General features: G+C 48.6%; 1 protein-coding gene across 9 annotated transcripts; it reads right to left on the reverse strand.

Moving 5' to 3' along the window:
- Nucleotides 1-129: 129 nt before the first annotated feature.
- cep43 (centrosomal protein 43) lies at nucleotides 130-16,223 on the reverse strand. 9 transcript variants are annotated; one of them, XM_076755868.1, is made up of 20 exons: nucleotides 15,982-16,223; nucleotides 14,367-14,420; nucleotides 14,230-14,284; nucleotides 13,533-13,621; nucleotides 12,443-12,580; nucleotides 11,989-12,015; nucleotides 10,479-10,535; nucleotides 10,314-10,384; nucleotides 10,099-10,160; nucleotides 9,762-9,823; nucleotides 9,236-9,313; nucleotides 8,794-8,841; nucleotides 7,218-7,396; nucleotides 4,439-4,513; nucleotides 3,353-3,430; nucleotides 2,644-2,774; nucleotides 2,320-2,394; nucleotides 1,314-1,347; nucleotides 402-489; nucleotides 130-304 (listed from the first exon to the last, which is right to left on the reverse strand). In XM_076755868.1, the coding sequence occupies exons 1-20, from the start codon at nucleotides 16,003-16,005 to the stop codon at nucleotides 224-226; spliced, it is 1,506 nt and encodes a 501-aa protein (XP_076611983.1). In that variant the 5' UTR covers nucleotides 16,006-16,223; the 3' UTR covers nucleotides 130-223. The 9 variants fall into 9 exon arrangements, with proteins under 9 accessions (XP_076611983.1, XP_076611980.1, XP_076611981.1 ...); XM_076755865.1 differs by lacking the exon at nucleotides 15,982-16,223 and adding an exon at nucleotides 15,306-15,480; XM_076755866.1 differs by lacking the exons at nucleotides 11,989-12,015; nucleotides 15,982-16,223 and adding an exon at nucleotides 15,306-15,480.
- Nucleotides 16,224-16,464: the final 241 nt, after the last annotated feature.

Raw genomic sequence — 16,464 nt, forward strand, 5'->3', positions numbered from 1 at the left:
TCACTCTGAGACGCACTTTGTCACGTTGGTTTAGAAAACTGTTCCCTAAATAAGATCATCATCATTATGGTGGTGATGACGATGATGATGAAGCTCGATGAGGCGTACGAACACGAGGAGCACACAGTCTGTCAGCAGCCAAACAACACAAATCAATTTATTTCCTCAATCAAACTGTACAGACTTAAATATTGACGAGACAGAGAGGTGCATGATGGGAAGGTCAGGCCACGTCCTCCATGTAGTCGGCTCCGTGGCTCTGGCTGAGCTGAGAGACGCTCAGGTCCTGAGTGGTTTCGTCGAACTGCAGAAGAGAACAAAGACCAGCAGGTGGGTTCAGTTCAGGATTTAAAGACACGGTACGCTCAGGTGACGATCACATGACTCGGACGTCTGATCACCTTGTCGCTGTTGTCGGGTCCCTCGATGGAAACCTCCTCGATCTCCTCGCCGATGCTGAGCTCGCTCTTGGAGAGATCGGAGCGATGGCTGGAACAAACAGCAGGATCAAAGAGCATTAAAGCAACGTTCAGTGTGTTCGACCGAGTCTTCAGTCCAGACCAGAAACCTGCAGGTCCAGTCCACCGGCGCAGTCCACCGCCTCAGAGCCTCTCAGACAGCAGGTCAACGGCGAAGAGCAACGACTTCAATGACACAATCCACGTCGTTCTGTCCACACAGACGTTTGTTCAATGTCGAAACCCTCAAACTGCTTTCTGAGGGAGTGAAAACTGAACTGAACGTCCAAACTTTCCACAAAAACGGAAAGTTTCGGACAGTTTCTTAAGGTTTCTTAAAGTTTCGGACCATCCTGTTTTTAACAGGGCTCCTGCTCTCACATGCTAACGGCTAACATGCTAGCCAGTGTTGCCTCTGTTCAGGAAAGTTTCTGATCATCATGTGAGCCGTTCGTTAAGTTAGCAAGTCCTCAAGCTAACGGCTAACGAGAAGAAGAGTTTTTAATTCACTGTTCAACTCACTTTGATTTAAAGCCTTTCTGATCCCAGTTTAATGTGTGTGTGAGAGGTTGTGTGTGTACATGTACACCATGCCTCTGTGCATGTACTCTGTGTGTGTACATGTACACCATGCCTCTGTGCATGTACTCTGTGTGTGCACACAGGTAATGAGCTACGCTAGCTGCATATGTTTTGGATCCTCCGGCTCTCCGTCCAGTGATCCCATTGATCTGTGATCGAAGCTTTGGGCAAATATTAAATCGGTAAGGACAGAAAACGAAACGCTGAGTGAGACAGAACTGACATAAATGAAGTAAAAATACTTTGAGGCTGAGTTCAAGGCGTCCGTCTTACCTGTTGAAGTCGTCGTCATATTCAACATCGTCATCTGTGAAACAGAGTTTGACAAATTTAAACCACTTTACATTTTAAAGTCTTCAGTCATCAGTCAGCCTTTACGCCGTGTTCCCACCAAACGTGATGAAAGCGAGTCAAATGAAATCGCGTCGCGCTACACGCTCCAGTTTTGATGCTGGTCCAATATGCAAAAAACGCCTTGCGCGACGAGCCCGCCCAAACAACAACATTTCTTCCGCCATTTCATTCTCTCGTCGACCATGGCTGAGATAACCACCATCGCTAACCACCATAGTCCATACACCTCGCTCACGCTCACCCAGGCCTGGTCTGTCTTGTTCCTGACCCTGTAGAGGGGACAGGAACTGTCACACAGCTCTGGGTGAGCGGTGACGGCAACAATTAGCTGTTCCTCCATTGTTTAGAGCGGTTTGGTTTGTGCGGCGAGGGAACACCAGGACGTCCGTATGTCAGCACGTCGATGGCGATGGCGATCTCAACGCTGATAGGCTGTCGCGGTGTGTCTTCACGTGAATTCGCCGCAAAAGTTCAATTACTTCAACTCAAGCGATGACGCGATGGGAGCGATTTTCGCGGCCAACGCGTCCATCACGCCGTGAGATCACGTCCAGTAAATCGCCCGGCGCAATGATGCTTCAAATCGCGTCTTTGCATTGACTTTGTATGTAATCTTGTCGCGCAATCTTGCGACATCGCGTTTGGTGGGAACACGCCGATACACCTCGACTCAGACCGAACACATCGAAAATCATTTCAACGTTTGTGACTGACAGAAGGAATGAAGTCGATGAGTGAATCGCTCCCTCTGTCGGGAGGCATACCTGACGCAGGTGAGGTCACTCTACCTGCTCACGGTCAGTACCAGTTTGTAGTACTTCTCAAAGTACTGACAGGCTGGTCAGCACCAAATCACTCAGCCCAAATACTGGACCATGTGAAATGCAGAGACCCAACAGGTCCCGGTGGATGTGCAGAGTCCTACCTAAGTGCAGAGACCCGGTCTTGTCGCTCGGGGCTTTCAGGTCTCGGACGCCTCGCTCTCTGGAGTTTGACGCTCCTGCAGGAAGAAGAATTACCTGATGAACATCCCGCCCTGCTTCAGAGAACCAGACCTCCACAACACAGACATGAAATCTGCTCTCTGAAGGAGATTTTAATGAGTCCACCCTGAGGACAAACAGTCCGTCTCAGGTGTCCTGTTTGTCCTGTTCAGGCTGTGGTTGTAATGAGCTCTGCAGCCTCTGGGCGCGCTACAAAGGGTTCTGGATGTGATGTTTGGAACAACATTAGTGTTGGTTGCACTGACCGTTCCTGCTGTGGCTCTGCTCTGACAAGTTTCCTCCTCCTCCTCCTCCTGCTGCTGCTGCTGCTGCTGGCCTCTGGGTCTCAGACGGGGACCCTGCAGGACTCTCTCTGGTCCTGGACGTCTCCACCTTCCTGGGATCCAAACAGAAGACAGTCAGCTGAGGTTCAGGACACAGCTGACGATCAGACAGGACTGACGGAGGTGCAGCATATCAGGGGGACAACAATACTCTGTTATGCACTACAGTTCCCAGAATGCTTTGAGGGAAATGGACAGAAAGTAGAACACTGCCATGAAAGCAGTGAGTTACACTGAGCACCAAAACTTGAGCCCCCCGTGAGATCACACCGAGTCAAAGCATCTCCATTAAGAGTCTGCTCAATCAGCTGTTGGCCGCTAACGTTAGCAGCTAAGCTCATGTGTGTTTGTTCAGATCGACTGAACAGTGACTCAGAAAAACGAGTGTGATCGACCTCGACCTCCGTCAGCTGTGTGTCACTGCTGCAGCGCCACCTGCCGACTGTGCCAGTGAGCCGGCAAATCAGCAGCCAACGCTAAAATAACCGACTTCCTGTTGTTACACCTGCACATACCTGTCCATTTCACCTTTCACCTACAATCTCCTTTAGGCTTAGTGTAATCATTACAAAGACTCGAAGACCAAGGAGAGACAGACAGACAGAGAGAGACAGGTACACCTGCAGCTCACCTGAGCTCAGAGGTCTGACTGTGTTCAGAGGGAGGATCGTCTTGCTCGCCCTCTGAGTCAGCAGCCAGGACAGACAAACTGAGACCAGAGAGACAGAGACAGAGAGAGAAAGGAAGGGAGAAGAGGAGGAGGAGGAGGAGGAGGAGGAGGAAACAGAAGAAAAAAGGAGAGTGATGAGTCCTGTCCTCACTGGTCCTCACAGAGACAGGAGTCCAGCACACAGTGTCCTCAGAGAGCGTGCACACTCATGCAGAAGATGTGATCCGGCTCAGACTCGCTCAGGGTTCGGGTCTCGGTCGGTTCCTCTGAGCTGTCTGAAGCTGCTTCACTGACTCTCAGTTCGCTCTCACTGACCCAGTTTGAGATTCTCACAGTCGTCTCGGTGTCCGTGGACACGCTGAAAGGACACTTGTCTCCCTCCGTCGCTCTCTGAGTGTCAAACACGTTTAATCAGAGTCAGCAGAGCAGGTCCAGGATCAGCCTCCTGATGACATCACACATTCACTGATGACATCACACAGCAGCTCAACAAATCAGAAAAAGCAGCGAAAACGTGGATCCGTTAACCTCCCGCTACTTCCTCCACAGTCACACTGATGCATGCTGGGAAATCAACAGCAGTCACCACACAAACACTCAAACGTCTTCTTCTGTGGTTGGTTGGTCAGGCGACGCTCACATGAGCCCTGCAGGACGTTTACTTGCAGTGCAGAATTTTCAGTGTGGTATCAGTACTTTTACTGCAGTAAAGGATGTGAATACTTCGTCCACGCTGCAGGACATCACTCAGTCACCATGAATATTCTGAGTTGGACAGAAAACTTGAGTTTTCAGGTCTCTCACTGGTTTTTTGGCTGAATGTTAGAACAGAGGTCTCATGTGGACGTCGCCTCAGGACCGTTCAGACAGAGAGACACGATTTGTCTCAAAGTGGACAGAAAGCTTCTGGTGTCTCCTGGACCTCGTCACTCATTGGTTCATGTTTTTAGTGTTTCAGGTGTCTCTGTGTGAACGAGGACAAACACACCAACGGTCTCATCACTCTGTCGCTGATCTCAGGCGGACATGGACGCCGTGCACACTCACTCGCTGAGGCTTTTGCCTCGTCTCATGGGGGACACGACCGGCCCAGAGAGACAGTCCTCCTTCAGAGGGACAACACTGCAGGATGAGGAGGGGGACGTACAGGACGAAGGAAGGCAGGGGGGATAGGTGAGGACAGGTAAAGGCAGAAGGACAGGGAGGACGAGATGGGGACGCAGGAAGTCAGGAGAGGACATAAAGAGACAAAAGGAATTACAACAGAGATACCAGGACATTTAAGACAGAATAGGAACATGAAAAGACAGACATGCCAGTGTGAGGACTCTAAGATCAAAGCAGGGTGAGGAAGTGACACCTGGACAGGTAAGACGAGCTCAGATGGACATACAGGACGAGAAAGAGACGCAGCGACACCGACGCTTCTGCTGTGAGCTGATGTTACCTGATAATAATCACTTCCTGTATGTACTTCACAATAAAAGTATGTTAATGTGAAGGCAGACTTTGACCTTTATTGTGAAACTCAGACTTTGGCAGTTTGTTCACGTCGGCAAACATTTACAGACGTGGTTTCAAACACGTGTCGAGTGTGTGACGATGATGAAACGACTGATTCTGTGAATGACGTCTGGTGGTCGATGGTTTCATGATGCTGTCAGACTCTTAATCTGAGCCTGTCAGTGGAAAAACTCTTTCAGTGGACGAATTCTGACAGTTGATCCAAAAAGTGGAGAATGAATCTCGACTGTCTGGGTTTTAAAGACCCTCCTCCACGTCCTCCACGTCCTCCACGTCCTCACCCAGAGAGCGTCTCTGCTGAGACGCTGTGGTTTCTCTGTGCTGTGGCTGAGCGAGCTGCACACTGTGATACTCACTCTTTCTGACTGTTTGTCGGTTCTGATGAATCCTTTTGTCCAAACAGAGAATTTCAGAGCAGCAGAGACACAACGAGCAGAGAGAAGATCTGAAGCTCGTCTGGATCATGAAGACTCCATGAAGCAGCTCTTCTAACACTCACTGATGAACATGAACAAACTGTTTCCTCTCTGAGCGTCTGAGGCCCGACAGACTCCTGTCTCCTGCCTCCTCTCTCCTGCCTCCTGCCTCCTCTCTCCTGCCTCCTGTCTCCTGCCTCCTGTCTCCTGCCTCCTCTCTCCTGCCTCCTCTCTCCTGCCTCCTGTCTCCTGTCTCCTGCCTCCTGTCTCCTGCCTCCTCTCTCCTGCCTCCTGTCTTCTGTCTCCTGCCTCCTCTCTCCTGCCTCCTGACTCCTGCCTCCTGTCTCCTGCCTCCTCTCTCCTGTCTCCTGCCTCCTGTCTCCTGCCTCCTCTCTCCTGTCTCCTGCCTCCTGTCTCCTGCCTCCTGTCTCCTGCCTCCTCTCTCCTGTCTCCTGCCTCCTCTCTCCTGCCTCCTGTCTCCTGTCTCCTGCCTCCTGTCTCCTGCCTCCTCTCTCCTGTCTCCTGCCTCCTCTCTCCTGCCTCCTGTCTCCTGTCTCCTGCCTCCTCTCTCCTGCCTCCTGCCTCCTGTCTCCTGCCTCCTCTCTCCTGTCTCCTGCCTCCTGTCTCCTGCCTCCTCTCTCCTGTCTCCTGCCTCCTCTCTCCTGCCTCCTGTCTCCTGCCTCCTCTCTCCTGCCTCCTGTCTCCTGTCTCCTGCCTCCTCTCTCCTGCCTCCTCTCTCCTGCCTCCTGTCTCCTGCCTCCTGTCTCCTGTCTCCTGCCTCCTCTCTCCTGCCTCCTGCCTCCTGTCTCCTGCCTCCTGTCTCCTGCCTCCTGCCTCCTCTCTCCTGCCTCCTGCCTCCTGTCTCCTGTCTCCTGCCTCCTCTCTCCTGCCTCCTCTCTCCTGCCTCCTGCCTCCTGTCTCCTGCCTCCTGTCTCCTGTCTCCTGCCTCCTCTCTCCTGCCTCCTGCCTCCTGCCTCCTGTCTCCTGCCTCCTGTCTCCTGCCTCCTGCCTCCTGCCTCCTCTCTCCTGCCTCCTGTCTCCTGCCTCCTGCCTCCTGTCTCCTGCCTCCTGCCTCCTCTCTCCTGCCTCCTGCCTCCTGCCTCGACAGTGTGAAGCTACATCCAGCAGCATGGAGACAGGAAATGGTCCAGAGACGACCAGCAGCTGTCACACTGATTAGCATGTTCTCTCTGGTTTGTTTCATGTGGCTAGCTGTTCCCACTGTTTCTAGCATTTATGCTAAGCTAACTTGCTGCTAGCTGCAGCTTCTCATTTACCACGCAGATATGAGAGTCTCAACCTGAGCACTGGCTCTCAGAGAGGAAGAGGAGAAGAAGATTTCACTAAAGGTCAACTTAAAGCTCAAGCTGTGTGTGGGGGGGCACTGGGGGCACTGGTTTGTGCTTCTGCGATACATCTACTGGTTTACATGTTCTTACAAATGTCACTACATGTCGCAGCGACTCTGAAGAAAACCGTGATTGGTTGGAAATGAGTGTCCTTGTCCGTCAGTGGACGACAGAGAAATGTAACGTCTTCCTGCGTCGACAGGTTCAGCGCTCGGTCAGACGTCTGCTCTCTTTTCTGTGTTGCAGTAATTTCATTATCACTTGTTTTCCACATTTGTTTGCTCTTACTGCAACATGATTCGCTCATGTGACTCACCACTGTTTCAAGAGGAAACAGGAAGTAAACGCAGAGACGCCACCGACATTTAGCGCTTTGGTGCGACTGTAGAGGGGCGGCGCCTCTGCGTCGACTCCACGCAGAAGTACAAATCAGCCTTTGTGTGATCCAATCACAGCAAGCGTTAAATGCTGCTGCGTGTGAACATGAAAACACATAAACACACACTGATTCAGAGGTCAAAGGTCAGGCGTGCTCACCAGCCGTAGGTCTTCTGCGGTTTGGGCAGCGGGTCGTCAAAGAACGAGTCTCCATCATCGGGATCGTCCTCCAGGTCCAGGTCCGGACGCTCCCTTTTCAGGCCGGAGGAGGAGGTCCTGTTGTTGGACGCCTGCTGCTGGAAGTCCGCTTTACCCAGAGACGCCGCGCTCCCCGAGTCCTGACCGAGTCCAGACACAGAAAACCACAAGCAGCAGGAAACGAATGAGTCACTGCCGTCGACGCCATCATGGCCGAACACACCAGAGCTTCATTAGAACACGTTACTTCAAAAGAGAAGGTTGTGCAAACGGAAATGTTTTCATCCAAATTTAGATCAAATCTGAAGAGAACACCTTCATTTGGTTCATCATTTGACTCTTCTTCAGCACTAAATGGACCAATCACAGTGGAGATCTGAGCAGGTGAGAGAGGAACACCTGCGTCACATCGGAAACTCATTAATGTGACGTCACACAAAGACTGAACTGGAAACTGGACCACAAGACAAACTAAAGTGAGGAGGAGGTGCAGGTGGAGAGGTGGGCGGAGAAGCACAGGTGAGGAGAACGAGGTGAATGACAAAGCAGAGCAGGAAAGGAGCTGATTGGCTGGAAAACACTGGGGACAGGTCAGCGCCGGTGAGGCTGATGAGGACAACAAGATCCAGAAAACAACAAAAGCGACAGAACGAGAGGATTTAAAGAGGCTTCGATTCAACCAATCAGGACCTGACGTCCACACCGAAGGATTCCTGAAGACGAGAAGACGAGAAGACGAGCTGCAGCTGCACAAACGGTTCTGCTGATTAAAACTGATCCAGGTTCAGGAGGAAAAGACGCGTCTGCTCTGTCAGACTGAGTGCTTTTCACTCCCACTCTGACCGGCAGGGAAGTCAAAGTGAAACTGAAGAAGATGCCAAACCACAGACGAGGTCGAGGCGGCTGGTTTTCATGGCGGAGCTCGCCCAATGAGAGGAGTGCAGTCAAAATCATGACATCACTTCCTGTCTGGCCTCAGTTCCACCAGCTTCAGTGCGACCGGTCAGTCAGAGGGTTGATCAACGATCCTCGTGTCAGCAGTGATTGATTGACAGCCGTCGTGTGTGTCACACTTCACAGTCCCAGTCTTCTCGTCTGTCCACCTACTGCGTCTCCTCTAACGTCCTCTGACGGTCAAACAGTCAAAACCAACAGCTTCATTCAGGCCATGACAGCAGCTGAAAGTCCTGATCTGTCCTGTCTCTAAACTGACCTCAGATCAGGATGTTCGCAGCCTTTATTCATCTATTTAAACACTCAGTCTGCTGCTCCTTCTCTTGGACCTTATCTTATCTTAAATAAAGCGTCATTGATTTACGTCTTAATGTGGACTTAAGTAACCCCCAACAGGCCACCTGCACCTGAAAATAACAACCAATCAGATCGAACCCAAAGGAAGAGACCTGTGAATCTGATTCCAGACCAGAAGCGTCAGTGACGTTGGAGGTGTTAGTAAGCAGAGGTGCTGTTCACTATGACAGAGAGTGTTAGCATGAAGCTGGTCACATGACCTCGCGTCTGCTCGTCACCTGGTTACCTTTGCTGCCGTCTGTCCTCTCAGACTCTGGCCTTTAAATCTGGGGATCTGTGATCGACAGGACAGGAACACTATCAGCTTCCTGACACTCATATCACCTGACGCTCAGCCTCCACCTCATTGGTCACACCTGTACACTCTGATGGTGTCGAATCCAAGCGTTCTGACATAAAATCTACTCTAACGATAAACAACAACGTTCAGTAAGTTTCTGTTTTAGTTCTGAGGTCAGTTACTGATGCTGTTTTTGGTTTTTCTTTGTGATTTTGAGCTCAACACGTATATGAAACTAGTAGAACATTAGTTCATTCATTCAGCCTCAGTTCGGTCTGAAACCATCACACGTCGGCCGCCGAGTCCAAACCAGGTGATTTAAGCCTGAGCAGACGTCACAGTTTGAACACACAGCTGACACTCAGAGCTCAGGTGAAAGCAAACCTACCTTACTGACAGGTGGAGAGCAGATTCTGTCCTCGGGAGAGCGACTCTGAGGCTGACTCCCGTCTGAGTCCTGAACGACCTGAACAGAGAGGACGGCTGTCGTTAACGTTCATTAGCCCAGGCTAACTGCTAACACCAGCCCGCTAACACGCTGATGTTTACAGGGTTTCATGTTCACGATCTCAGCTCAGCATGTTAGCATGCAACATTAGCTATTTTCACTGAGATGTTTCAGTCTGGACCAAAGTGGTGAACGGACGGCTGTGATCTACTTCCAATCAATATGATCAATATCACTGGATTTGGAATAAAACTCATCAACATGTTTTCTTCCAAACTAAATGTTTAAAGGACGATAAAGACAGCTGATCCATGTCCAAGACCAGAGTTCCACTGACGACTGAGGAAGCAGTCAAACTGTTAGCCTAGCTCAATCAAACATTGATTGATTGATTGATTGATTGATTGTCTGATCCTCCTCTAAATGGCTGCATGTGAAGTGACTAACAGAAGAGATCTGGTCTCACCACACGTCTGCACTCGGTGAAGAGACGCTTGTAAAATCCCAGAAACACCTGGAAGTCGATCGCTGTGAAAACGACAGCAGACAGAAAACAATAAACAACAACAAACGTTCATCTGAACGGCAGCCGCATGTCGACAGAAGTTTGATCAGATGGCCAAAAGTATGCGGACGCCCTCGGACAAACTTGTGTCCATTTCGGACAGTTCGTCTCTTTGCTGGTTCAACATGAAACAAAGCAGCTCTGTGGAGGACTGAACACAGGCCTCGCCGCTCAGCCGTCCACATACTTTTGTCCACATGTGACTGAACTCAACGCGCTCTCAGTTTTAGAATCGTACTTTTGGAGAAGGTCTTGTCTGCAGCTCTGAGCTCGTCAGTGATGAACGTCTCCAGCATGTTCCTGCAGGTCAAACGCAGACTCACATTTTAAATAACATCAACTCATTTCTGTCCTTTAATACCTGATAATCAGAGCACAACAGCTGACCAGAGATCAGCTCTGAGCGGCCTGGAGAAACCAGACCTGAACAGTCTGTCAGTGTCGTTCACCCACTTGTTCAAACTGGGAAACAGGTCTGTGAAAATGCTCTTCAGATCCTCTTTGACGACCGAGCCGTTCCCGTCCTGCAGGGGAAGAAACAACAACCATCAACGTCAGCAACGCAGGCTGTGATTGGCCACAGACGGATGAGGTCACACGCAGGTTCTGGAGAGTCACCTTGTCGTAAAAGTCGAACTTCTTGTGAGCGTGTGCGATCTGTTTCTGAGACGGTTCCTACGAGACAAGAAGACACGAGACGGTTCATGTGAAAACGTCCTGGACTGATATGGTCTTATCACTTTAAACGTCCACATCAGAGACGTCTCTCGTCTCCTTTGCAGCTCTTCAGAGCCCGGCCTGTCCTTGGCCTTGAACTCAATCTGAGTGACCTTTGACATCCACGTCTTTAACAAAAACCTGTTGAGCTGTTTATCCTGTCTGTCCATTTGTGTCCTCAGCTGGACGTCCTGCACGTCCACATCTGCTTCAGCTCGTGTGAACCCTGTTGTCTGTCCTGTCCCTGTCCTCAGGTTCCCTCTTTCACACAGTTTGACTCCACGTAAAGAAGAGAAGAACTTCCTGTTTGTCGTGTTGTTCACAAACATCGTCTCCATGTTCAAACCAGCAGCGGCTGAAGCTTCTGCGTCACAGCAAACCACAAACATCTACTGACGACAACGGACGCATGCTGAGGACGACGCGGACGCGGACACGGACACGGAAATAAGAAATCATAATGTGACGTTATCACTGAGTCCAGATGTTGGTGTGTTCAGTGAGAACAGCCTGAGCTCAGCCTCAGTCTGGGATTGGAAGCATGGAATCAAATCAGGGTCACGAACACTTTGAGTTTGTGAAACTTTGTTCACAAATCATTTCTCAGCCTGCAGGCGTGAAAAACACTGTTGAACATTTTGATCATCGAGGTTTCACAAAGTCTGAGAAGCGAACACACAAATGTCCTATCAGTGTATGTGACCCCGAAGTATACGAGCTGCGAGTTACAAATGCGAACTTTGACCCCAGCGTGGGAAAATATTCCTGCACAAGATGTTTCCACAGATCCCAAACTCAGCCCCAGATGTGCATGACCCTGATTTCCTTCCATATGTAAGAAATGACGTTCAATCATTTCATTGAAAAGCACAATTCAGCAGAACTCAGTTTTTCAGTTCCAGTAGTAGTAGTAGTAGTAGTATAAATACCAGTGGTACTATTAGTAACAGCAGAATTAGTAACAGCAGAAGTGACAGTATCAGAGTGTCTGCACAGAGAATATTTGGGGAATAATAATGAATATTAATGTTAATGCAGAGCCGTCGGTGCAGCAGAGGGATCACAGCAACAGCAGCAGTCGTTGTACTGACAGCAGTAGTTGTTGTAGTAGTAGTAGTAGTAGTATTACAGTGAGTCTGAGCTCAGCAGTAGAAATTAGGACACACTGAGATCAACAGGAAAACCAGAGCTGCACCGCCTCCATGTCTACTGTCAGACCTCCACTGATGACCCAGATCACAACAACCGAGAGACCGAGACCGAGACCGAGACCCGGTTCACCCCACACACACGCACGCAGGCACGCAGGCACAGACACACACAGACACACACACACACACACACACACACACACACACACACACACACACACACACACACACACACACACACACACACACACACAGCTCACCTTGGCGATGTTTCCACTTCTGTCTCCCTGTTCAGAAACAGAAAAATACTTTGGAAGAAGAATCCAGAACAACGACGTGTTGAACGTCACAAACGTACATTTTGACATCACAGTTTAGACCAAACTCCTGAAGTTAACCCTCGTCATTTCCTCCAGGCCTGTATTTGGGAGCCGACCATTATTTGGGCCATTAGAAGAGACGCGGCTTTTATTTGACTACCGGCTTTTATTTGAGGAAATTCAGTTAGTATTATCAACAAAATGTACTCCTGCGTTAGAGTAAAAGTACTCTGACACCAATGATCTTTTTGTTTAGCTGAAGTCCTGAACGTGAGTGACTGTCGTGTTCAGCAGCAGCATCAGGTGGATGTTACAGGAACTGCAGCTCTGACAGCTGATTGGTCGATCGTCAGCGGTGAAAAACGTAATCTTTCTGTCTCAGCAGACGTCTCACCTCGGTGGAGACAGTCAGTTTGTCCTTGTGTCGTCCCCTCCTGACGAGCTCCAGCAGCAGAGGAGAGTTCCTGTTCACCTCGGACTCTGACAGACCCAGTTCTCTGCAGACCAGGTCCCGACTGTCCAGACCGTTCAGCTGCAAACACAAAACAAATCCAGACAGACGAGTGAAGAAGAACAAACACCAGAACAGGAAACAACGAACGGAGAAATATGGAAGGACAACTGTGCACTTTCAGCGCTGATGACCAGGACCGACATGTTTGTGCTTTGCATCCCTGTGTTGATGCTGAAAGAAGTGAAACGTGAAAAGGAACAGTGACAGGCTGATTTTCACAGAAATCAAGTGAAATTACATGAATCTAAAAGCTGCACAGCAAAAGTGTTAATAACAGGAAAAATGCACGAGTGTGCAGTCGGAGTGTCAGTCCCATAATTCACAATAACGGCATCAGACTGAATGGAAATATTCAACCTGGTCCTGCAGTCACACACAGCAACAACAAACATGGCTGAACGCTAAAGTCACATATCTACGGCATCCACGGTGGAGGTGTCGGATCATGTGGTTTGACAGAAAATTAGACGTACAACAAAGATGTGAGAGGAACGAGAAGAACAAACAAATGTCACCACCTCCAGCAGAGGCAGCTGAACTGAGGACATCTCAACACTAACATGAGGCCCAAACCAAGGAGACAAACTTCATCAGCTCAGCTCAGCGTCTCCCAATCTGCAACAAGCTGCGCTTCATAGTTTTAACATCGTGATCTGAAAAAAATCCTGAAGTATCGTGATATTATTTTAGGGAAACGTGGGCGACCCCTGACACGCAGGAGTGTCGATCGATGTGATCCGTCCTTTCAGAATCAATCACTGACTGTCTCTGAGCTCCTCCGTGTCCAGAAGAATGAAGACGAAGAGAAAAAGGAAACATGTTTGTGAGTCTGTCTGTGCTTCTATGACACAACAGAAACCAGGAAACAGGAAACAGGATGAATATTATGACAGCGTGTGATGTACGTGTGACACCCACAGACCACAGAGGTGACACTGAGCCGCACTGCGGTCGCATCACTGGCACTCACCGAGTTGATTTCGGGCTGGAACACGGCCTGGGTGAAGTCCAGGTTAAAGACCTGCAGGAAGTCCAGGATCAGACCGGCCACCAGGCGTCCTGCAGGGAGACAAAAGCGGCACAGGACACAGAGCTTCTACTATTATATTTCTACATTAACAAAAACAAACAAGCGTCAATCCTTGATCATATCATATATTGTTGTGCTGTTTCTGTTCACATGTTTTTGTTGTGTCACTGTTCTCATGCTGAGTTTCTGTTTTTCCTTCTTTGATCTCACAGGAGAAACGACTGCTGTGTGCAGGTCTACAGGCTGTGCTTCTACATGACAACTCAGAGAGCCTTCAGGATCTTTAACGCTGACGCAAACAGGAGAGAAGACAGCAGTCTGGCCCTTCAGGCTCACAGTCACACTGCTGGTTTGAAGGCACCACAGCTCCACCCTGTGGAGACATCCCTGAACTACAACAAGCTCCTGTCCTCACAGACACGTCTGAGCTCAGCACAACGATAACTGGACCACAGCATGAGGACAGCAGCGCTCAGTGAGTCCACGTGACTCTTTATTCACAAAGAAGAGTCAGATGAAGATGAATCAGGTGAGATTAATACACAGAAATGGAACATCAGCAAAAAGTCTCTCTTTAAAGCAGGAAACTGAACAAAGATGAGGCCCAAAAACATGAAGGAGAATAAAGACAACTGACCGTCTTTAGTGTTGAGACATTTCTTCAGGTTTTCATTGACCAGAGGAGTTTTGTTCTGAGGAAACAGACGAACCAGGTTAACACGAGCTTCAGTGAAACAGCAGCGACCAGAACGTGAAGTGAATGTTGACCGTCACCTCCAGCTTGTCCTGCTCCTCCATCGCCAGGAAGACTGCAGCCCTCATTTCTGCCTGCAGGAGTTAGACAGGTGGAGACAGGTGATGATGACGAGCACACTCACTCAGCTCCTATCAGCAGTTCAACGTACTTCAACGACACGCAGTCAAAACAGTAAATAACAGCAAACAAAATGGCCTCAAACACACCACCATCATCTAATATCTGCCAGGAGTTTCACCATCACCGACAGTCGTACAGCGTGTCCTCCGCGCACTTCTTCCTGGAGGAGGACACACTTCTGTCTGCTTTGTTTTAAACGCTTTGATTGTGAAAAACCTCATTCTTCATGTTAGATCAGCTGAGTGCATCCATCACGTGACAGTATCAGTGTCAACATCAGTGTCTCAGCTCAGCTCTAAATATCTCTGACTGCACGTAGGCAGATCAATATCAAACATGTCTGCTGCACGTTATGTGTTTATGCTCAGTTAGCACACGTTAATGTGTGTATTGTATTTAACTATATCCTGTCACCGAATTCATCACGTTAAGGTTGCGGCTGGCACAGATGAGACTCTTTTTAATGATTTTATTTACTGCTGGTCAGTTTGATCTATAATAAAAGTGTCATTGGTTACTTCCCACCGATGATAAACAGCAGTGAACCTGAGAACTACAGCATTAGCCTGGTTAGCTCTGCTAGCTAACGCTCACGGCTGGATATCGACAGACGTTCGTGTAGTTTCACGTTCCGTTAAAAATCATTAACGGCAGAAAGGTTAGAACAAAAACCTGAAACGAACACCACTAAAGTGAATGTTCGTATGTTACTGTAACTTTACGACAGCTGTTAGGAGCCAACTGTTTTGCTAATGTTAGCCTAGCCTAGCCAAGCATTCGGAGCCGGCGGGCGCGTTGAACGGATAAGTTCTGAGGGTTAAACCGCTGTTCCGGACCTTGAGCTTGTTGAGGACTCCGTTGTTCTCCAGGTTTTGGATCAGCAGATCCCTCAGCTCGGTGTCGTCTTCTGTAGCTGACATGTTACCTGAAGCTAACGGAGGCTAACTGCTGCCGTCAAGACAACAAACCAAAACAAACCACACGGAAGTGGTGGTCCTTCTTCTTCTGTGGTTCGACGGGAGCTCGCAGCAGCTTTAAAGCGGACTGACGTCACCTTCTGGACTGAGTGAGATCTGCAGAAATGAAGTGACGTGCTGAACGAAGAGATGTACAGAATGACGATAATGCTAAATATGTTGTGATGCTGTAAACAGCAGTTCCGTCCACAAGAAGCCGTCCGTCGTTTCCTTTTAAAGTTCTTAATTTCTTTATTGTTATTATTATAAACATTTTCCTGAGGAAAATTATATAATTTGGAACTAATTATGAGGAAAATTTGAATTTTCTTGAAAGAAAATAAAAGATTTAAATGCAAATAAATATAAATGTTTTATCAGTTTGTTGAGTTTGTTGTTCATACAGTGATGCATGATGAGCTGAGCTGCTGTTAAACTCTCTTCTATTCTTCTTTGAATGAATTGAAAGAGAAACGGAACGCTGTCTCTGTTTTCCCTGACAGGTAAAATATAAAATCCACAGCTGTAGAATAACTTATTTAAAACGCAGCGTCACCTTTGTTTTTCTGTGTTGTTCCATGAGACTCAGAAGCGCTGCAGACTCCTCAGGTTTGTGTTGTAGACCAGCATCATGCACCTGGACACAACAGCAAAATCACAACAACCAACTTTTATTAGCTGATTTTTGCCTGCCGGTAATTACATTCATTTGCTTTTATTGAGGAAAATCCACATCATTGACAAAGAACAATATATAATATAATATAATATAATATAATATAATATAATATAATATAATCCTTCCATGTGTGAAGAACGTCTCAAACAAATCGAACAATTAACACAAAGAGTCAAACATGAACATTCTGCAGCCAATCAGTCTATCAGAGGCCTGTTTGATTGGTTATGAACAATCATCAACCAGAGACAATAGCAATCAACGCAACAAACACCAGGACAGAGGAGGGACAGAAAGAAATGAAAGAGGAAGGACCGAGAGAGATGTATGTGGAGGGGAGAAGACAGAGGGGGCATGAGG

The sequence above is a fragment of the Chaetodon auriga genome, chromosome 18 (assembly GCF_051107435.1).
Source record: "Chaetodon auriga isolate fChaAug3 chromosome 18, fChaAug3.hap1, whole genome shotgun sequence".
NCBI lineage: Eukaryota > Metazoa > Chordata > Actinopteri > Chaetodontiformes > Chaetodontidae > Chaetodon > Chaetodon auriga.

Coding starts and splice junctions, on each gene's coding strand:
- cep43 (XM_076755865.1), bottom strand. CDS start 15,389: ATGTCAGCTACAGAAGACGACACCGAGCTGAGGGATCTGCTGATCCAA. Junction 14,421..15,305: donor GAGTCCTCAACAAGCTCAAG/GTCCGGAACAGC, acceptor TAACTCCTGCAG/GCAGAAATGAGGGCTGCAGT. Junction 10,536..11,988: donor GAAGTGGAAACATCGCCAAG/GTGAGCTGTGTG, acceptor CTTGTCTCGTAG/GAACCGTCTCAGAAACAGAT.